The sequence below is a fragment of the Delphinapterus leucas genome, chromosome 3 (genome assembly GCF_059928025.1).
Source record: "Delphinapterus leucas isolate spDelLeu-1000000601 "Yukka" chromosome 3, BTC_Dleu_Yukka2, whole genome shotgun sequence".
NCBI lineage: Eukaryota > Metazoa > Chordata > Mammalia > Artiodactyla > Monodontidae > Delphinapterus > Delphinapterus leucas.
The window spans coordinates 30,909,467-30,932,843 of NC_143131.1; the positions used below are offsets into that span (position 1 = coordinate 30,909,467).

At 39.7% G+C, this 23,377-nt stretch overlaps 1 protein-coding gene and 1 long non-coding RNA gene across 4 annotated transcripts in view; one reads left to right on the top strand and one right to left on the bottom strand.

The window, feature by feature from the left end:
- The window catches only part of LOC111187578 (uncharacterized), a 70,202-nt gene extending 51,870 nt beyond the window's left edge, over positions 1-18,332 (bottom strand). The window contains exon 1 of one of the 3 annotated variants that reach the window (XR_016392623.1): positions 17,023-18,332. This is a non-coding gene — a long non-coding RNA (uncharacterized LOC111187578). The remainder of the gene's footprint in view (positions 1-17,022) is intronic. The other 2 variants (XR_016392624.1, XR_016392622.1) reach the window with 2 other exon arrangements.
- Positions 1-23,377, top strand: part of SPEF2 (sperm flagellar and cilia associated 2) — a 174,576-nt gene that overhangs the window by 110,073 nt on the left and 41,126 nt on the right. Inside the window, exons 25-29 of the mRNA XM_022599378.3 lie at positions 1,326-1,506; positions 5,702-5,849; positions 7,984-8,112; positions 10,108-10,246; positions 12,929-13,158. Of these exons, the coding sequence (XP_022455086.2) occupies positions 1,326-1,506; positions 5,702-5,849; positions 7,984-8,112; positions 10,108-10,246; positions 12,929-13,158 (827 nt within the window). The remainder of the gene's footprint in view (positions 1-1,325; positions 1,507-5,701; positions 5,850-7,983; positions 8,113-10,107; positions 10,247-12,928; positions 13,159-23,377) is intronic.

Here is a 23,377-nt window from a genome sequence, read left to right on the forward strand (position 1 = left end):
TGCTTTATATCAAAGTGAATCAGCTATACATATACATATATCCCCATATCTCCTCCCTCTTGCATCTCCCTCCCACCCTCCCTATCCCACCCCTCTAGGTGGTCACAAAGCACCAAGCTGATCTCCCTGTGCTATGCGGCTACTTCCCATTAACTATCTATTTTACATTTGGTAGTGTATATATGTCCATGCCACTCTCTCACTTTGTCACAGCTTACCCTTCCCCCTCCCCGTGTCCTCAAGTCCATTCTCTATGTCTGCGTCTTTATTCCTGTCCTGCCCCTAGGTTCTTCAGAACCAGTTTTGTGTTTTTTTTTTTTTTTATATATTCCATATATATGTGTTAGCATACAGTATTTCTTTTTCTCTTTCTGACTTACTTCACTCTGTATGACAGACTCTAGGTCGATCCACCTCACTACAAATAACTCAATTTCGTTTCTTTTTATGACTGAGTAATATTCTGTTGTATATATGTGCCACATCTTATTTATCCATTCATCTGTCGATGGACACTTAGGTTGCTTCCATGTCCTGGTTATTGTACATAGAGCTGCAATGAACATTGTGGTACGTGACTCCTTTTGAATTATGGTTGTCTCAGGGTATATGCCGTAGTGGGATTGCTGGGTCATATGGTAGTTCTATTTTTAGTTTTTTAAGGAACCTCCATACTGTTCTCCGTAGTGGCTGTAACAATTTACATTCCCACAAACAGTGCAAGAGGGTTCCCTTTTCTCCACACCTTCTCCAGCATTTATTGTTTACAGATTTTTTGATGATGGCCATTCTGACCGGTGTGAGGTGATACCTCACTGTAGTTTTGATTTGCGTTCCTCTAATGATTAGTGATGTTGAGCATCCTTTCATATGTTTGTTGGCAATCTGTATATCTTCTTTGGAGAAATGTCTATTTAGGTCTTCTGCCCATTTTTGGATTGGGTTGTTTGAGTTTTTGATATTGAGCTGCATGAGCTGCTTCTAAATTTTGGAGATTAATCCTTTGTCAGTTACTTCATTTGCAAATATTTTCTCCCATTCTGAGGGTTGTCTTTTTGTCTTGTTTATGTTTTCCTTTGCTTTGCAAAAACTTTTAGGTTTCATTAGGTCCCATTTGTTATTTTTGTTTTTATTTCCATTTCTCTAGGAGGTGTAGACCACAATACAGCCTTTCATAGTCATTTCTCCATCTAAAGAGTTCTTCCAAGAAAACTTTGAAAATTGAGATTAAAGCAGGACAATGAAATTCACCAAGTAACATGGACACAAAAATAGGATTCTGTTAAATAAAATCTTTATATTTCTTTTTTGTTGGTTTTCCCAAGAATTCCCCTAGTTCATCAAAGACCCAGTTCTCCAGAGTCATCTTTATCCAAACCAAAAACAAAAGCCATACTGAAGGGCAAGATTGATTACTCACTGGAAAACATAGAGCTAAACTTTGAGGCCGATGAGAAGATGGTAATGGACACGTGGCAGCAGTCTTCTTTAGCAATATCTCACATGGTAAGCAGTGCTGGTTACTACGTTTCCTTTCAGTAATACCCATTCATTAACTTCCAAAGTTGGTAATATGCTATGAACAGAAAATTTACACAATGTTCACAACATAAATCTATACCTCCCAGAAGTTTTTTATTTTTTTCTGAAAGAAAAAGTTCAATCAGCAAATGTATGAGGTCAAGAAAGGAGTGAACCAACATTTAGATTATTTTCTATGCTGGCCCAGGGTTCCAAGTGCAGGGCCAAGCAGGAAATGTCAATGAGATGGGTTAAGTATAAGGCAATAGGGTGGAGTGGGACTGTGGCCAAGTAGAAGTAGCAACCCCATCTAGAGAGGCTCCTAGCCAACCTTGCCATTTAAGCATGGTGTCCAGTAGGGCCAGATTTTCAAGTTTTAAAGTCAGAAATTCAGCCTCTACTTTCTTTAAGTCTTCAAAACTAGTTCCTACCTTGATTCCCAACCAGTTGGTTGTCTGTTTCCTGAAGAATGAGCCTTCCCTGATTGCATGCGCTTCTAATCCTTGTAGCATTTATTGTCTCTCCCACTTTTGACTCTTAGTATCTAGGTTATTGTTTGTGATTTTTACCTTATTAATGTTTTCCTGAATACTTAACTAGGTTCTAAAACTTTCTGTATCCACTACACCTAGCATAATGCCCACATCTAACACAATACTGAGTCCTCAGTACATTCTTGAGATGCTGCTGCCGCTATGCTGGTGACACTGATGTTCATATAAATGATGATGGTCATGGCAAGGAGGATCACCGCAAAGACTACAACTACCAAGCACCAGAGAGTGGGAAACCGGATCTAGAAGTTCTAAAAAAAGTAGATGAATTATTATCCTTACTGTTAATTGAACATAAAGACAACTTACAAGTCTTATGAATCCCATTAAAATTACCTGGGGAAATGAGATTTTAAATATTAGATTATTAGAAAGAGAGTATCATACAGCACAAAGAGCACTGGCTACACTTCTTGTTTAAGCTGTGTGATTTTAGGAAAATCACTTAACCTCTCTGAGTCTTCGATTCTTTATCTGTAACATGGGAGACATTCTACCTTATCTTTCCTTTCTTGAATGGTTGAAAAGATCCAATGAAATGATGTATATGAAAGTTTTTTAGAAATTAAATATAATAGGTTATTATATTAAGAAATTTATTCAAAACTGTACCACTTTGCTTGTGAACCTTTGAAAACCACATAGAAAGCATAGGAGGAAGGATTGTTTAGTAATTAATATTCCTAATAATTACATTTGAATTCTGCTTTTATATTTCTAATAGACTTTTATGACTTTGATATTACATGTCTTTAAGTGAACTTTGAGTTTCAGATGAAACAGGCCTGATTCAGTAAACTGCTACAGGGAGAACAGGACCAGCTGAGATCAGGGCAATTGGAAGGAGAGCACTTTAACATGGGCTTTTCTCGCTACACAGCAGTTTTACCAGGAGCTATTCATTTAGTACGTTATGTTAATTTTTAGTAAAACTTTCTTGTAATTAGCAGGTGTGCAATGATTTCCAAGAAATAAGTCATGTTTAACACTCACGGCATCAAAGCATTATTTCTAGAGTTTCTTCAGCCTTACAAGCTAGGTTGCTGGATGTACTGTGAATTATGTTAATTTTTGAAAGAGACCCAGAGGTGTTTGAGGGAAGTGGACCAGAAAAATGTGGATGATGATAATTATCATCACAAGGTTGTTTACAGAGGAGAAAAATCCAACTTTAAAGGAAATTGCTAACTCACCGTGGTTTGCAAGAACACATTCAAAAATGAATTGCTTGCAATTTAGGGGAGAATGTTAACAAGTCTGCTTTCAGCTTTACCAAGAATTTGAAAGTACAGTATATATCATGAAATCCATTTTTATCAACAGAACATCTGATTAAAAAAACGCACACAGGGCTTCCCTGGTGGCTCAGTGGTTGAGAGTCCGGTCCGCCTGCCGATGCAGGGACATGCGTTCGTACCCCAGTCTGGGAAGATCCCACATGCCGCGAAGCGGCTGGGCCCGTGAGCCATAGCCGCTGAGCCTGCGCGTCCGGAGCCTGTGCTCCGCAACGGGAGAGGCCACAACAGTGAGAGGCCCTTGTACCACAAAAAATAAAAAAACGCATACACACCCACAAAAAAGCTGCCCAGCTCTCTGAAACATTTCTGCATCCCTCCAAGGTTCTGCTAATACTGAAGAAGCTGCGGGTGTATTCTGTAGCATGTGATTATTTTAAAAGAAATTCCATCCATCAATAAGCATTTTCTGGACATCTTCTATGAGCATAGCACAGATGCTAAAAGCTATGGAGAAAACCAAGAAGCAGGGCTGGCTCAGCCCTCCGGAGCGCTCATTTCATTTGGAGACTGGGGACAAGATTTAACACTCGTAGAACAGTTGGGCAGAGTGATATGCTGTGCTATGGGTGGGAAGCGTGGTGGGAATCTGGACAGGACAGGAATTGGCTGGTCTAACGCCCCCGCAGGACTGAAAGCTTCTTTGAGAGAAGAGATTAGATTGTGCCTTCTTCGTCTTTCTAGTCACCTCTATCCAACTTCCTGTTTCTCCTCTGGGCCCCTCCCCCAATTCTCCCCAGAAATAACATCAGGCTTGGACACAGTAAGCACTGTAATAAATAAATAAACTCCCATGGACCTCCATTTCCTCACCAGTTGCCTTATTGAGATTTTTAAGTTTTCAACCATATGTTGCTACTGCCCTCATGGTGTGTGCGGGTTTTCTTTCTTCATTTTGGGAGTCTCGTCTCAGCTCTCATTTCTCAGATTTACAGCCATAAACGCCCTTCACCTCACCAGGGGCAGGTGAACTTATTTTAGCAGGTCCAGTCTTTCTCTTTTTTATGTTTTTAATTTTTATTTTGTATTGGAGCATGGTTCATTAACAATGTTGTGTTAGTTTCAGATGTACAGCAAAGTGATTCAGTTATACATATACATGTATTTATTCTTTTTCAAATTCAAGCCCATTCCTGGGCATATATCCGGAGAAAAACATGGTTCAAAAGGTCCAGTCTTGGGGCTTCCCTGGTGGTGCAGTGGTTGAGAGTCCGCCTGCCGATGCAGGGGACACGGGTTCATGCCCCAGTCCGGGAAGATCTCACATGCTGCGGAGCGGCTGGGCCCGTGAGCCATGGCCGCTGAGCCTGCGCGTCCGGAGCCTGTGCTCCGCAACGGGAGATGCCACAGGGGTGAGAGGCCCGCGTACAGCAAAAAAAAAAAAAAAAAAAGTTCAGTCTTTCTAACTGCAGGCACAGCCCCAGCTGTACAAGCCCCAAGACAAGGTTTTCCTGCTGCCTGCAGAGCACAGGCAGCCTCATAGGCAAGATGGAGGGATCCCAGCAGCACTTCGCACATCTCCCTCTCTGCCCTTCATCAGCTATTGTATTGTGACCACACAACTAATCTCTCATACCAGGAAATCTATGAGAGTGAAAGGAGGGTGCTGATATGAAGAGAAGCTGAAATTTCCCCCAAGTAGAGGAAGTTAAGAAGCAGCGATGCAGTTAGCCTATGGGCCAGGTCATCCTCATGAACACTGCACCTTGCTGGGGTGATGTCTAGTGTTAGAATAGAATGGAAGCCCAGGATTCAAGTGTCCGTGAGCCCAATTAATACAGGGCATGTGCCCCCAAAACTTGGCTGGATGACATGAAAAATTGTCACCAATTTTATGTGTGAAGCACAGACACACATGAGATACATAGGCAGATACCCTTCTGCAGTATTAAAATTTCAGGAAGGGGAATGTGGTTAGGAGAAACTGACTTAAAAACAATCAATAATGAAAAAAAACCTGAGAAACAATGATATAAAGGAATGCCCCAGGTTGAAGGCCAAGAAATAACAGGCACTTGGAAGAATAGTGGGTGTTAAATCCATAGGGTCTGAGATTAAAAAGAAAGAAATGTTTGTGTAACTAAAGACGAATGGCAGGCAGGGCTTGAGAAAGTGAGCGGCCTCCACACAGGTGGCCTCGGGGAAGCTACATCTTGGGACAGGGACAGGTTTCCATTTAAGTAGAATCTTTTAAATCTTCTGTAAAGATTGAGTACATGGCATGTTTGCTGTAGAATGAGGTTTCAATGGAATTGGGTGACGGCTAAATCCAAATAGCTATCGTCTTTCATAAATGTTGTACTAACTGAAATGTTGCTCTTATACAACCAGGTGGCTGCTGAAATTCATCAGAGACTCATGGAAGAAGAAAAAGAAAACCAGACAGCAGATGCAAAAGAAAAACCTCCTCAGGTAGCTGCAAATAAAAAAGTGAAAAAGGAGCCGCCCAAGAAAAAAAAAGAGGACAAAAAAGGAAAAGGTATTCATGGCTTTAGCGTCCAGAACCCTGGATGCTTAACCTCCCCTTGGTGGAGAACAAGCACTTAACCAGGCACATGAGCCTCTGAGCTACTAGAATGCTGTTCATTAGGTTTTACTTTGAGACCCAGTCTTCTGTGAGCCGTAGTGTTAGCTGGCAAACATTCTCCATGCCAGCATTTATCCGAACAGCCAAGTGTATCCAGGGTGAAATAAATCTCAAAGATAGTTTTGAACATGTGAAAAGAACTCCAAGATGACACTATGTAATCTGAAAAGTGTGTGCAAGGGGGCTGACACTGGCTGCCTTGATCAAGAAAGGGTTAAAAGCTAATTCTGAGTATGTAAGTTTCAGGTTTAATTCAGGTTTCAGGTTTCATTCAAGCAAGTCCTTCTCTCCTGGAGGCCTCCTACCTAAAACTCAGCCTCAGAGGCACGATGGCATGAAAAGGGGAAAGGGTGGGCTCTACCACAAACATTACCCCGGCCTCTGAATGTTTCCACTTGTACATTTTTGCAGCGACTTGAGGCAAGAGAGGAAGAGAGGGAAGCACATGAGCAAAAGTCCTTCCACTGATCAGTTGCTCCTGATGTGTTTGTTAGGCCTCTGACATGCGGAACATGATGAGGATGGGTACTAAGGACACAGTGATAAACCTAAAAAAACAGAAACGTGGTCCCTGCCCTGATAGGACTGTAGTCTAATGGCAGAGACAGACATGTGACCGGTCATTGTTCTTTATGGCGGAGGTAGAGGTCCCTGGAGAGCGCAGTTATCTCACTCCATCTGAGGGGTAGAAAATGCTTTCCAGATGGAGTCCATCCAAGCAGCTAGAGTAGGAGTTAAGACAAAGCCCTCAGGATGGGGGTTGGGGGAGGTGGTGACCCCTGAAGCCAAGGAAAGGGTAGCCCCACAGTAAAGAACAGGCGACCTTGGTCCATTTCAGATGGGGAACATAAAGGAAATAAGCAGCATTTGAAGGAAGTGCTTCCATTTACTTTAGTGGAATAATTGGTTGGGTCCAATCTCTTAATTTTACAGATGTTAAAACAGAAACCCAGAGAGATTAAGGGCTCTTTCATCTGTAATTTATACTTACCGTTCACTATTGAAATTAACACATCTTATTATAATTTCTTTGTTTACATTTGTCTTCTTCCCAAAATTTGAACCCCTTGAGATCAGACCTTCAAGAAAGATTTATTGAACTAAGTAGAATAGTACAAGCTGGGCCTGCAGCTAGAATCTCACTGCCATTTCTTATGGGCAAATTCTCAAACACTGACAAATTTTTTTTTTTAATTTATTTTATTTTTTGGCTGCGTTGTGCCTTTTGTTGCTGCCCATGGGCTTTTCTCTAGTTGTGGTGAGCAGGGGCTTCTCTTGTTGTGGAGCACGGGCTCTAGGCACGCAGGCTTCGGTAGTTGTGGCTCGCGGGCTCTAGAGCACAGGCTCAGTAGTTTTGGCACACGGGCTTAGTTGCTCCGCGGCATCTTCCCAGACCAGGGCTCGAACTCGTGTCCCCTGCATTAGCAGGTGGATTCTTAACCACTGCGCCACCAGGGAAGCCCAAACACTGATGAATTCTTATTTTCTAATTCTCGTGTGTAATCATTAAAGTACTTGTATTTAAGCACTAGTTAAAAGACAATGAAGTAGATTACAAATTCTTGACCATCAGCTACATTTCCACCTATCTGCTTGAGGTTATTCTCTGATCTTCTCTTGATGAGGACCTGGGAAACACCTGGCCAATACAAGTATCCCTTGTGAAGTGGTACTTCTCCAGGTGGCCAACGCTATGTCGGGGTTTGCTAACTTCTGTCCCCAAACACTAAATTGCATCCTCTTTGGTGTCTGTAACCCTGTCTGCATGAGCCACACACCTCATTTTTCCATGATGCTAGACGAATGGGGTATTATTATATGTGTCCAGCCAGACACCACATCGAGAATTCTCAAGGAAAGATTATCAATATTTCATCACTCACACTGTCTGGACCAGGGTCTCTCCTTTCCAAATCACCAGACATGTGTCACCCTACACACTTCACTTTGTACTCATTTTATCCAAGTCCCTTCGTGTACCCTTGTATGTTGGCAGGTAACTCAGCACGTTTCATTGCCCTTTCAGGTAAATCCCCACCTATGGCAGAAACCACTCCTGTAATAGTAACAGCAGAGGAGGCTGAAGAAATGGAAATAAAAAACAAACTGAGGCTCAGAATAAAGGAAGAGCATCTTGCTGCCCTGCAATTTGAAGGTAGCAATTGGAAAGAACTAAGATGATACTTTTAAGTAGAAAACAGACCAGTAGGCAAACAGCCCCTGGCTGGCTTTTGTCTATGAGGACACAAAGCAAACTAACTGAAAGGTACAACATTCAGTTGGCTGTTTTCATGTGACCATATGAAGACTAGATCTGACTGTCTTATGACTGTCTGCTGGGATCTCAAAAAGGGAATTTGAGAAGAGGTTAGGAGAGCACCAGCAGTAATTCAAATCTCAAAGAAAAGAAAGAAAAGCAGTATTTTAGACTTGGTGTGATTTTACAGGCTGAAAGAAAGCTTGGGGCTACCTAAGGAGGTCCTTCTATATTATAATAAGAATAATTTAGGCCTCTCATTAGGAAGGTAAACCCTGACTAAAGGCTAACGGGTCCTGAAAGTGAGTTCTTGGGAGCAGGGGCCACAGAGGAGCCAGTCATAGATCGATAATGTTCAAGGGCCTCCTTCTCTAAAGAGAGCAACAATTTTACAAGACATAGTCTTCTTCTGGCTCTTCCAGTTGTCATATAATAAATTCAAAATGGAATTTGAAAAGATCAAGAAATTGAGCCAAAGTATCCTGATTGGAAAGAAACCATGGTCAATAAACTAGATGTCAAAACCATAAAAATGCAGCATTGGGTAAGCTGGGACCCATTAACTACTCAAACAATTAACTACTAAAGATGCTTTCCATCCCTTGCTTCTCTCCTTTTCTCCCTCTCTCCATCCTCCTACCACCTGCTTTCATAATTCCAAGAGTAAAATCTGAAGGATGTTGAACACAGGAAGTCAGGACACATGCTTGTCCCGTTGCCTGTCCCCACATCTGCATTCAGTAGCTAAGTATGCTTCATCCTTCAGTTCATTCTATATGTGGCCCCTAGTGTAGCTAAACTCACTCATTTATATAGTAAATGTTTACTGAGTTTCTACTATATGCCAGGTCCTGTAGTAGTTGAAAGAAATACACACATATATATACAAAACAACAAACAAAAATAAAATCCAATCTAGAGGAAGAGAAATGCAAACAATCACTTATAATATGTTGTGATATTGGAATTAGGCGGACAGGACAAAGGAAGCATGGCGGGAGTCAAGAAAGACTTCTGAACAGATGAATTCATGCTTGAGAAGAACTGAAAGAATGTGGGAAATGTGCACAGGGGACAGCGGGGGCAGGGAAGGGGGAGGAGAGCTAGGTGACTAGTGGGGATTAGCTGTGGAGTCTGAGGCACATTCTGGGAAGGAGTGATCAGGGAGGTGGAGGGTCGCATAGACCCTGCCCAGAAAGTTACATTTCCCTTATGGCGACTGGGAGCTAGTAAAGAATTCTGAGCAGAAAGCACCTGTGAGCACGTGCGCAGGTGAGCTGGGTTACTCTGGGGCGGGTGGAAGTGGATTTGGATTTAAGGTGGGGAAAGGAGTTTGGAGAAAGCAGGACGGAGGCGGTTGCTGTAGTTGAGGCGAGACATAAAGCAGTGCCCAATTGTGGTGATAGAAAAAGCAAGGAAGAAAGATTGGACAGATATTTTAGAGGAAAATCCACAGACCTCGTTGTGTGCCCAGAGCATCAATGGGCGCTGGGACCACGGGCTTCACCCTCCTGTCACCTGTGCTGAGAAGGATGATGGCGTCGCCTTCCCAAGGTTCTAAGACGGGAGATCCAGAGACTTAGTACCCTCCCCCTTTTTGAAATTCAGAAATTATCTATTTGTGTTTTCCCATTCCAATTTATCAAAGGGTATATTGCAATAAAGTGCAATTACGTGTAAAGCTGAATTATAGTTTTGGTTTAAATAAACTGTCTAACCACACATTGCTTTGTTTCTAAGACGGATAGGGTATAGTTATCCATACTGGTATATCAAGTGTATGCCTAAAGCTTCACAGACTAAAGCGTAATTGGTTTAAAATTGAATCTGGCTAATCAGAAAATGCATGACATATAAAACGTGTAAAAAATGTTTGTTTCTCTTTTTAAATAGAGATAGCTGCACAGTTCAGACTTGAACTGATCAAGGTAAAAACACTGGCTTTCCTGGAAGAGTTAGTAACAAAGGCAGTTGAGGTATATAAACTCATGGAAAAGTGGCTCGGTGAGAGGTACTTGAATGAAATGTCCAGGTAAAGTACTGCGTGCCTTTTTAAAATATTTACTTTGTTAATCCCTGAAGACCAAAACTGACAAAGATTTTTAAGGTGTTTACAAACTTGAATTACATTTACAAATGGAAATGGTAACCTTTCGGGAAATCACCTATGCATTTGTGTTGCCTCTTTTTAACAATAGTAAGTCATGCATCAAAGGGCAGTATTGCACATTATTTATGAATTTGGTTCTCACACTGCTCAGTGAGGACCTTAGTTTACAAGATAAAAGTATAAGCAATTTAAAAACATCTTTTAGAAGTAGTATAATGTTTCATATCTTTCTAATGCCAGACTTATTAGTCAGGGCCAATGAATGGGAGATGAAATCATTCACAGGAATGTTTTACCCGTTAGGCTGATTCCCTTGTGACAGCCAGTTCTACTTTTCTATTGGGTTCCAAAGCCTTTCCAGATCCTCATTACTAGTGAGGGACAGCAAGTCTCATCCTCTTAATTCTCCCCTGAAAGGCATAAAGAGGCAGCTCAGCAGGGCAGAAACAGCCCTCAATGGAGAGTCAGGAAACCTGATGGTCCAGGAGATGGAGAATCTCTCCTTGTCCACATATTACAGCATGCCTAACCACTTCGGGCCCCATAGGCCTCATCTGTAAAAGAAAGCACTCCAACCAGGCTATTTTAAAGGTTTCTACTAGATCTAGATTCTGTGATACACTGCAGTTTGCAATAAACATTTACTGAAAATTTGGAAGTTGTGGCATACACAGTATACAAATGGCAACTTTCTCAGAAGCAACATCGGCCAGCTAGAAGACGGTTGTTAGGGTTTGTTTTCTCCAGTCCTTGTCTCAAAATGAAAGTTCTGTCGTAAAATCCTCAGCCTAGTTGTTTGTATCTGTTGCTCTATAGTAAAACACACACACACACACCCCTCGGCCTGGTAACCTCACTGCAGTAGTGCTTAAAATTCTTTGTCCGGCACTCATCAGTGTTGTGAAGCAGTGAGGTTCAGTTCGGTTCTCTGCCTGCTGCCTACAAATGAAAGCATATCTTCTTCATTCTTAGGGTTCACGGCGCCCATCCTTGTGGCCACATCAAGAGGCACGTGGCCAAGTTTCTTTTTTTTTATCAGATGAACTCGTATTTCTCAGATTTATTTTGTGCGTGTGTGTGAGGTCAGATATATATATATCTGACCTCTGAATATGGCCACAAGAAATTAAAACCTAGGACTGTCAAGCTATGCTTTCTCTTTTGGTTCTTGCAAAAATTCTCCAGTGATAAGAAGAAAAAGAAATAGTGCGACCTAGCAGATCCCTTTGAACTTCAAATCCCACTTTCCATTTTCATGGGATTTCCCTAGCCGCCCCCCCACCGCCGCCGCCCGCCCTTTCTGAGAAGGTTACTCTTGGTAACCTTCCACTAGATGGCGCACTTATTTTGCTGTGCTGGTTCTGGCTGGGTGTCTACATTTGGAGTCCCTCCTCACTCAGGGCTACAAGCTCTGTAGCTATCCAGTGCCCTTTTCCTTTGCTTCCAGCACGTAAACACCATCAAACAAAAAGTACCTGGATAATACAGACTATATGGACACTCACAAATACAGTATGCTGGAATTAAATTCCAGACTGTCTTTTGAAAGAAAGTGACTAATATATATTTTTTTAATTTTCAGTATACAAATATTTGGTGTTCCAGAGTTATATAAAAGCAGATTAAATATGCATTTTTCTGCCATGTTCAATCTTTATTGCAAGACATAAATAAGATTGTTTCTGTAATACAGTAATATTGTACTTATGTATTAAATTTCTCTGGCCTTTAAAGTGGCCTTTAATTAAGGCCATAACTATAATCCCCAGTACAGCCTAAATCTATGCCCTATGTGGTTTCACATGAATAACCATAAGGTATGGAGTTGTGTGTTTTTGGCTCCATTGCAAAGATGAGGAAATCAGAGAGCTTGAGTCATTCCCCAAGGACCCATGGCTGGAGAGGGGCCTGCAATGAGAGCTCAGCTTCCAGGGCTCTTCCCACTGCACCACAAGGTTCTGAACTACTGCTGCCTATACCACATGATTTAGCTGGGAATTGTTATCCTCTGTGAAGATAGCAAAGCAATTTCAATGGGTTATCTCATCAGAGTCCACTCTGTCAAATGTGTCTTCAATAACATCAAACTCCTTGTTATAAAGTTAGAGAAAAGCCACTTTTCTAGACATCCATTATCAAATTTGATTCACTTTACATACAATTTGTCCCAATTCCAAATAAATGTGTTATTCTAACAGTCATATTTTACAGGCTTTTCTGTCATATAACTTTATTCTGGTTCATACTTAAAATGAATATATCTATTGACATAATCATTTATATAGTAAAATATGTTCTAATACTAATAAAACCATTTTAGTGGAGTCTCTTTTTGCTCAACTTTGTATAAAATGTGTAACTCTTAGCCCTGAACGAGCATGTATTTTATTTCTAATCTACATTTATTTATTTATACCCTGCTTTTTTACAAACAGCTTTGAGGAGAAATTAGGATTTTTTAATCATGCGGATTGAATTTTCTAGCTTAGCCAAATTTTCTAAATTTTCCAATGTGTTAACTCTGTGTGTATATCTAACAAGCAAACACTATTAATCTGATAGCATTTTTAATGGAGATAACCCTATTCATTTTTCCACTTTCAGTGTGGAAAAATTAACTGAGGTAGCTCGCTATCACATTGAAACATCAACCAAAATTCAGAATGCACTTTATTTAGACCAAGAAGACTTCTGCATTAACGGCGATATAAAAGTCTTTCCAGACCTGTCTCCTCCAATACGCCCTCCACCTGTAGAAAGAGAAGAAAATGGCACCCTGACCATCGAACGGCTTGGCAATCTTCGGGATCAGTTCTTAGAGATAGCACCCAAAGGTAGGAAAAGTAATTATTATGAAAAGAGCACAAAATAAGGTTAAGATTAACCAGGATGGCCATCACCTGTCCACAAGTAAAACAGCCCTCTGGGATTGTGTGTGGCACTAAAACAAGCCCTTGTTTCATTCTAATTTATCTCATATTTGCTTCATACAACATAGATCTGAATTAAACAGAGCAAGACAGTGGTTAATACATTGGCAGTGCGGTGATCCTCATCCCTGGTAATTCTCCTCTCCTGCCCTCCCTGCCCCTGGCTGGCAGGTGGGTAAATTTGAGTATTACTCCGTCTGGCAGTTGAGAGACTGTCTTTGTGCATACTTCTAGTTTAAGTTTTGTGCTGGGATTCTGAGTTTGTGTTTCTGTCTCCCCCACTAGTCTGGGAAGGGAGACCAGGGAGTAGAGAATTTCCCTTTTATGTTTGCCTTTTCCCTCAATGTTTCATAGACCAACAGCAGAACCTTTGTCAACACATATTTGCTTGATTGATTAATTAATTAATCTGTTCACATGTAAGTGTACATGTTATTTTCTGCACACAAATTTTTGATTTCCTTCACATTTTATTATTATGGCTCTGTAGCATCTACACAGGCTTTTTTTTTTAAATTTGGGATCTTTCTACTTATAGATATTCATCAATGAATTCCATCAGTTGATAGCACAAGTAATTCTGAGAGAACATGTAGGATTATCATCTCCACTTTATAGGTCAGGATACTGAGTCACAAGCAGTTGAGAACTTGCCTATGGTCACATATCAATCAGGACTCTTCAGGTTCAAAGGTTTTGCCCCTTCTCACTAAACTAAGTTACCTCTCATAAAGAGGTTTATCTTCTAACGTCTCCTGCTTACTGGAAAAACCATAACTTTTCCCTAGAGAATAGTCAACTGACATTTGTCTAGTACTAACACAACTTCACTTTCATAATGGTTATACTTCACTTATTTTTTTAAAGTTCAGTTATCCCAGAAAACCACATTAGATCTCATTAGTCAAAAGAGTATTACCTTACTTTAAGTCTGAAGACTTCCTTGCTAAGCCCAGTGGGTGAAACAGATGTAAACATTTCCCTGGGTAGACCCCTGCCCTAGCAAGTGTCACCTCATCTAATCAGCTTGAGTGGGTCTACACCTCCAAGATATAAAGGCACACACTACAGCAGTGGATGAACACCAACTCAGGTTGGCAACATTTAGGCAGGAAGCAGCTGGTCAAAAAGATATGGCCATCAGCTGGTACAGGAAAAAAATCTCAGTTGTATAAAGCCAGCTCATGAAATCCCTTCAGTCTTTCAGTCAGGTAGATTCCATCCTCTTTCCCTTTGTGTGGGCTTACAGTGTCTTTTTATTATGTATTTCCTTCTTCAAAGTTGCTTTTGCTCTTCATTTTATCCATATTGTTTACATATAAAATAAGAAGACGTATATGAAGTATAATTTGCTTTAATCCTAAACTAGGGTGACTAGAAGCTGGTCAAAATTTAAAGTTTTGGTGAGCATTTGAGTAGGAAAATTATCAACCACTCATAATCCCTTTCAGAAAGGACCTTAGTATTCATGGCGATAATCGTAATACATTCTTGGGTCCAACCTTGAAATCAGAGTTTGAATTTCAATTAAAAGTTTAAACATAAATTACAAATATCAGCTATAACTTGACATACGTATGTCTTAGAAGATTAACTCTAGAAACCGTTGAGACTAAAAGATGTCAACTGACACATTTATCTATTTTCAGAGTTTGGTAGCATACAACGGCTTTCAAAGTATGATAGGAAGAGGAAGGAAGGGAGAAGAAAGAAAGGGAGGTAAAGGAGAAGGGTGATAATTATGTATAAATATATATTTTAAAAGTAGGTGTAAAAGGAAAACCACTTGCCCTAGGGACTTAGAGTGTAATTTGAAAAGGCAAGCAAAGAAGAAGAAAGTATAAACTTCTATCTAGGTGCTCCTCTGGAACAGAATCTGAACTTGATAAAAGTGCTCAAGAATGCAAAGCAAAGGTGAATCAGTGTGCAATGAGGTTGGTCAGGAAAATTGTGTGGAAAAACACCTCGGAGGGAGGAATTGAAAGAAGTAAAGAGTGACTGGATGTCAAGGATACAGAGGATATTTAAAGTTGGGGGAATGGCCACCAGAAAATGTGTAGGTTTGCGGCTTGAGTATGGATGTTTGAGGAAGGGTCAGGGACCTCTCTGCTTCTCCCTCCCCAGTTGCATGAACTGCAGGAAAACAGATGCAGAGGTCAGCTCTGTCTGGGGAACCACCTCCAGCCGCCCAATCTAGAGAATTATGCAGATTTAAGAATAATTGTTGTAGTTAACACAGAATTGACAAAGCTATACAATACTGTGGGATTTGGGGATCCTGATAGTACAAAATGAGTTACGATCTATAAGCAAAGAGTTTAAACCCTTTTCTTTGTTATTGGCTCAGTTATACTATTTGAAAATATATATATTGCATATGGCACTTTTTAAATACATGTAAAATACTTAGCACAGTATCAGGGGATCTATCAATAGAAATAATATTCATTGTCATCATTTTTCTAATGTATAAAAGGAAGGCAAAGTAATAATCATTCCATTTTCTGGATCCCAGAGTCACAGAATTAGAGGTTCTCTGATGACATCTTAGAAGTCAGGCAGCAAATGTTAATGTTACCCCTCCCTGAGGAAGTCCAATGATTACCACTCACTCCTTCTCCCAGTTTCCCTGGCCCCAAAAACATCCTTTGACTTGAGTCTTTCTTATTCATTCTTGTTAAAGGATACACACCAATCCATCTTTTACATGAAGTGTTTGTCATATTCCTTCCAAGAATTAGAAAACAGTCTTTTACAATACATCCCATGGTATTTACCCTAGAAATCTACAATTTCAGAAGACGATCTTAGTTGAAGTAATAACAATTTTGAAAGTATAGAGAAACTGGCTGCAAGTAGTACATTTCTAAATGTGGAATCCTATAGAACTTGCTGCTTGAACTTGAAAATTGCTGTTATTTCTAAGCCAAGAAGTGTGAGCATTTTCTTACACTGTTTCACATATTTCAATTTAACCTATGATATTTAAGATGCAAACTTCAAGCTCACTAAAATATATTAAAATATGGTGAATAGATGAATTTTTTTCTAGGAAACAACATACATATTTGAATATAACAATCATTATGATACTAAGCCCAAAGTAAGATTTTCTTTTTAGCAAATTTACAAGGAGTATCAATGCGATTAAGTTATATTTTGTTCCCTTTAATTATGCTACATAAACAAAATTATTCAGAGAAATGAATAATCTTTCATTAAAACAAATGACTGAATACATACTTGTGAGTAACTAGTATCAAGATATTAATGGAGAAGATTGGTTCAAGATGGTAGAGTAGAAGGACATGCACTCACTCCATCTTGTGAGAGCACCGGAATCACAACTAACTGCTGAACAATCATTGACAGGAAGACACTGGAACTCACCAAAAAAGATACCCCACATCCAAAGACAAAGGAGAAGCTGCAGTGAGATGGTAGGAGGAGCACAATCACAATAAACTCAAATCCCATAACTGCTGGGCGGGTGACTCACAAACTGGAGAACAATTATACCACAGAAGTCCACCCACTGGAGTGAATGTTCTGAGCCCCACATCAGGCTTCCCAACCTGGGGGTCCGGCAGCAGGAGGAGGAATTCCCAGAGAATCAGACTTTGAAGGCTAGCGGGATTTGATTATAAGACTTCGACAGGACTGGGGGAAACAGAGACTCCACTCTTGGAGGGCACACACAAAGTAATGTACACATCAGGAACCAGGGGGAAGGAGCAGTGACCCCATAGGAGACTGAACCAGACCTACCTGCTAGTTTTGGTGGGTGTCCTGCAGAGGTGTGTGGTGGCTGTGGCTCACCATGGGGACAAGGACACTGGCAGCAGAGGTTCTAGGAAGTACTCCTTGGCATGAGCCCTCCCAGAGTCCACCATTAACCCCACCAAATATCCTGTAGCCTCCAGTGCTGGGTTGCCTCAGGCCAAGCAACCAACAGGGAGGGAACTCAGCCCCACCCATCAGCAGACGAGTGGATTAAAGTTTTTCTGAGCTCTGCCCACAAGAGCAACACCCAGCTCTACCCACTATCAGTCCCTCCCATCAGCAGGCTGCACAAGCCTCTTAGATAGCCTCATCCACCAGAGGGCAGACAGCAGAAGCAAGAAGAACTACAGTCCTGCAGCCTGTGGAACAAAAACCACAGTCACAGAAAGAGAGACAAAATGAAAAGGCAGAGGACTATGTACCAGATGAAGGAATAAGAAAAAACCCAAGAAAAACAATTAAATGAAGTGGAGATAGGCAACCTTCCAGAAAAAGAATTCAGAATAATGGTAGTGAAGATGATTCAGGACCTTGGAGAAAGAATGGAGGCAAAGATCGAGAAGATGCAAGACATGTTTAACAAAGACCTAGACCTAGAATTAAAGAACAAACACCTAGAAGAATTAAAGAACAAACAAATATAAACAATACAATAACTAAAATGAAAAATACACTAGAAGGACTCAATAGTAGAATAACTGAGGCAGAAGAACGGCTGAGTGACCTGGAAGAGAGAATTGAGGAATTCACTGCTGTGGAAGATAATAAAGAAAAAAGAATGAAAAGAAATGGAGACAGCCTAAGAGACTTCTGGGACAACATTAAACACACCAACATTCACATTATAGGGATCCCAGAAGGAGAAGAGAGAGAGAAAGGACCTGAGAAAATATTTGAATAGATTATAGTTGAAAACTTCCCTAACATGGGAAAGAGAATAGCCACCCAAGTCCAGGAAGCACAGAGAGTCCCAGGCAGGACAAACCCAAGGAGAAACATGCCGAAACACATAGTAATCAAACTGACAAAAATTAAAGACAAACAAAAATTATTAAAAGCAACAAGGGAAAAATGACAAATAACATACAAGGGAACTCCCATAAGATTAACAGCTGATTTCTCAGCAGGAACTCTACAAGACAGAGGGAGTGGCACGATATATTTAAAGTGATGAAAGGAAATAACCTACAACCAAGATTACTCTACCCAGCAAGGATCTCATTCAGATTCGATGGAGAAATCAAAAGCTTTACAGGCAAGCAAAAGCTACGAGAATTCAGCACCACCAAACCAGCTCTACAACAAATGCTAAAGGAACTTCTCTAAGTGGGAAACACAAGAGAAGAAAGGGACCCACAAAACCAAAACCATAACAATTAAGAAAATGGTAATAGGAACATACATACCAATAATTACCTTAAATGTGAATGGATTAAATGCTCCAGCCAAAAGACACAGGCTCGCTGAATGGATACAAAGACAAGACCCATATATAGGCTGTCTCCAAGAGACCCACTTCAGACCTAGGGACACATACTGACTGAAAGTGAGGGGATGGAAAAAGATATTCCATGCAAATGGAAACCAAAAGAAAGCTAGAGTAGCAATACTCATATCAGATAAAATAGACTTTAAAATAAAGAACATTACAAGAGACAAGGAAGGACACTACATAATGATCAAGGGATCAATCCAAGAAGAAGATATAACAATTACAAATATATATGCACCCAACATAGAAGCACCTCAATACATAAGGCAAATACCAACAGCTATAAAAGAGGAAATCGACAGTAACGCAATAATAGTGGGGGACTTTAACATCTCACTTACACCAATGGACAGATCATTCAGACAGAAAATTAAAAAGGAAACAAAAGCTTTAAATGACCCAATAGACCAGATAGATTTAATTGATATTTATAGAACATTCCATCCAAAAACAGCAGATTACGCATTCTTCTCAAGTGCACGTGGAACATTCTCTAGGATAGATCACATCTTGGGTCACAAATCAAGCCTCAGTAAATTTAAGAAAATTAAAATCATATCAAACATCTTTTCTGACCACAACACTATGATATTAGAAATAAATTACAGGGAAAAAATGTAAAAAACACAAACACATGGAAGATAATGCACTACTAAATAACCAAGAGATCACTGAAGAAATCAAAGAGGAAATAAAAAAATATGTAGAGACAAATGACAATGAAAACACGATGATCCAAAACCTATGGGATGCAGCAAAAGCAGTTCTAAGAGGGAAGTTTATAGCAATACAATCCTACCTCAAGAAACAAGAAAAATCTCAAATAAACAGTCTAACCTTACACCTAAAGGAAGTAGAGAAAGAAGAACAAATAAAACCCGAAGTTAGGAGAAGGAAAGAAATCATAAAGATCAAAGCAGAAATAAATAAACTAGAAACAAAGAAAACAATAGCAAAGATCAATAAAACTAAAGGCTGGTTCTTTGAGAAGATAAACAAAATTTATAAACCTTTAGCCAGACTTATCAAGAAAAAGAGGGAGAGGACTCAAATCAATAAAATTAGAAATGAAAAAGAAGTTACAACAGACACTGCAGAAATACAAACCATCCTAAGAGACTACTACAAGCAACTCTATGCCAATAAAATGACAACCTGAAAGAAATGAACAAATTCTTAGAAAAGTATAACCTTCCGAGACTGAACCAGGAAGAAATAGAAAATATGAACAGACCGATCGCAAGTAATGAAATTGAAACTGTGACTTAAAATCTTCCAACAAACAAAAGTCCAGGACCAGATGGCTTCACAGGTGAATTCTATCAAACATTTAGAGAAGAGCTAACATCCATCCTTCTCAAACTCTTCCAAAAAGTTGAAGAGGAAGGAATACTCCCAAACTCATTCTACAAGGCCACCATCACCCTGATACCAAAACCAGACAAAGAAACTACAAAAAAAGAAAATTACAGACCAATATCACTGATGAATATAGATGCAAAAATCCTCAACAAAATTTAGCAAACAGAATCCAAAAGTACATTAAAAGGGTCATACACAATGATCAAGTGGGACTTATCCCAGGAATGCAAGGATTCTTCAATATATGCAAATCAATCCATGTGATACACCATATTAACAAATTGAAGAGTGAAAACCATATGATCATCTCAATAGATGCAGAAAAAGCTTTTGACAAAATTCAACACCTATTTATAATAAAAACTCTCCAGAAAGTGGGCATAGAGGGAACCTACTTCATAATAAATGTCATATATGACAAACCCAGAGCAAACATCATTCTCAATAGTGAAAAACTAAAAGCATTTCCTCTAAGATCAGGAACAAGACAAGGATGCCCACGCTCACCACTCTTATTCAACATAGTTTTGGAAGTCCTAGCCATGGCAATCAGAGATGAAAAAGAAATAAAAGGAATACAAATTGGAAAAGAAGAAGTAAAACCATCACTGTTTGCAGATGACATGATACTATACATAGATAATCCTAAAGATGCCACCAGAAAACTAGTAGAGCTAATCAATCAATTTGGTAAAATTGCAGGATACAAAATTAATGCACAGAGATCACTTGCATTCCTATACACTAACAATGAAAGATCAGAAAGAGAAATTAAGGAAAACATGTTATTCACCATTGCAACCAAAAGAATAAAATACCTAGGAATAAACCTATCTAAGGAGGTAAAAGACCTGTACTCAGAAAACTATAAAACACTGATGAAAGAAATCAAAGATGACTCAAACAGAGGGAGAGATATACCATGTTCTTGGATTGGAAGAATCAATATTGTGAAAATGACTGTATTACCCAAAGCACTCTACAGATCAATGCAATCCCTATCAAATTACCAATGGCATTTTTTACAGAACTAGAACGAAAAATCTTAAAATTTGTATGGAGACACAAAAGAAGCCAAATAGCCAAAGCAGTCTTGAGGGAAAGAAACAGAGCTGGAGGAATCAGACTCCCTGACTTCAGACTATACTACAAAGCTACAGTAATCAAGACAATATGGTACTGGCACAAAAACAGAAATATAGATCAATGGAACAGGATAGAAAGCCCAGAGATAAACCCATGCACCTATGGTCAACTAATCTATGACAAAGGAGACAAGAATATACAATGCAGAAAAGATAGTCTCTTCAATAAGTGGTGCTGGGAATACTGGACAGCTACATGTAAAAGAATGTAATTAGAACACTCCCTAACACCATACACAAAAATAAACTCAAAATGGATTAAAGACCTAAATGTAAGACTGGACACTATAAAACTCTTAGAGGGAAACATAGGAAGAACACTCTTTGACATAAATCTCAGCAAGATCTTTCTTGGCCCACCTCCTAGAGTAATGGAAATAAAAACAAAAATAAACAAATGGGACCTAATGAAACTTAAAAACTTTTGCACAGTGAAGGAAACTATAACCAAGACAAAAAGACAACCCTCAGAATGGGAGAAAATATTTTCAAACGAAGCAACTGACAAAGGATTAATCTTCAAAATATACAAGCAGCTCATACAGCTCAATATCAAAAAACAAACAACCCAATCCAAAAATGGGCAGAAGACCTACATAGACATTTCTCCAGAGAAGATATACAGATTGCCAACAAACACATGAAAGGATGCTCAACATCACTAATCACTAGAGAAATGCAAATCAAAACTACAATGAGGTATTACCTTACACCAGTCAGAATACCCATCATCAAAAAATCTGTAAACAATAAATGCTGGAGAAGGTGTGGAGAAAAGGGAACCCTCTTGCACTGTTGGTGGGAGTGTAAATTGATACAGCCACTATGGAGAACAGTATGGAGGTTCCTTAAAAAATGAAAAATAGGGGCTTCCCTGGTGGCGCAGTGGTTGAGAGTCTGCCTGCCGATGCAGGGGACGTGGGTTCGTGCCCTGGTCTGGGAGGATCCCACATGCTGCGGAGCAGCTAGGCCTGTGAGCCATGGCCACTGAGCCTGTGCGTCCAGAGCCTGTGCTCCGCAGTGGGAGAGGTCACAACAGTGAGAGGTCCGCGTACCACAAAAAAAAAAAAAAAAAACGAAAAATAGAACTACCATATGACCCAGCAATCCCACTACTGTGCATATACCCTGAGAAAACCGTAATTCAAAAAGAGTCATGTACCACAATATTCATTGCAGCTCTATTTACAATATCCAGGACATGGAAGCAACCTAAGTGTCCATCAACAGATGAATGGATAAAGAAGATATAGTACATATATGCAATGGAATATTACTCAGCCATAAAAAGAAATGAAATTGAGTTATTTGTAGTGAGTTGGATGGACCTAGACACTGTCATACAGAGTGAAGTAAGTCAGAAAGAGAAAAACAAATACCGTATGCTAACACATATATATGGAATCTAAAAAAAAAAAATGGTTCTGAAGAACCTAGGGGCAGGACAGGAATAAAGACACAGACGTAGAGAATGGACTTGAGGACACGGGGAGGGGGAAGGGTAAGCTGTGAAGAAGTGAGAGAGTGGCATGGACATATATACACTACCAAATGTAAAATAGATAGCTAATGGGAAGCAGCCACATGGCACAGGGAGATCAGCTTGGTGCTTTGTGTCCACCTAGAGGGGTGGGATAGGGAGGGTGGGAGGGAGACGCAAGAGAGAGGAGATATGGTGATATATATATATGTATAGCTGATTCACTTTGTTATACAGCAGAAACTAACACACCATTGTAAATCAATTATACTCCAATAAAGATTTAAAAAAAAAAAAAAGAAGTAAATAGCATCACACTGAAAAAGAAAAAAATAAAAGACACATGCACCCAATGTTCATTGCAGCACTATTTACAATAGCCAGGTCATGGAAGCAACCTAAATGCCCATCAACAGACGAATGGGTAAAGAAGATGTGGTACATATACACACTGGAATATTACTCAGCCATAAAAAGGAACGAAACTGAGTCATTTGTAGAGACATGGATGGACCTAGAGACTGTCATACAGAGGGAAGTAAGACAGAAAGAGAAAAACAAATATCGTATATTAATGCATATATGTGGAATCTATAAAAATGGTACAGATGAATCGTTTTGCAAGGCAGAAATAGAGACACAGATGTAGAGAACAAACGTATGGACACCAAGGGGGGAAAGGTGGTGGTGGGGGTTGGTGGGGGATGAACTGGGAGATTGGGATTGACATATATACACTAATATGTATAAAATAGATAACCAATAAGACACTGCTGTATAAAAAATATAAAATAAAATTCAAAAAATAAAAGGTATTAATGGAAAGAAGTAAAGCTTAAGGAGTTTTCACTGAGTACTGGT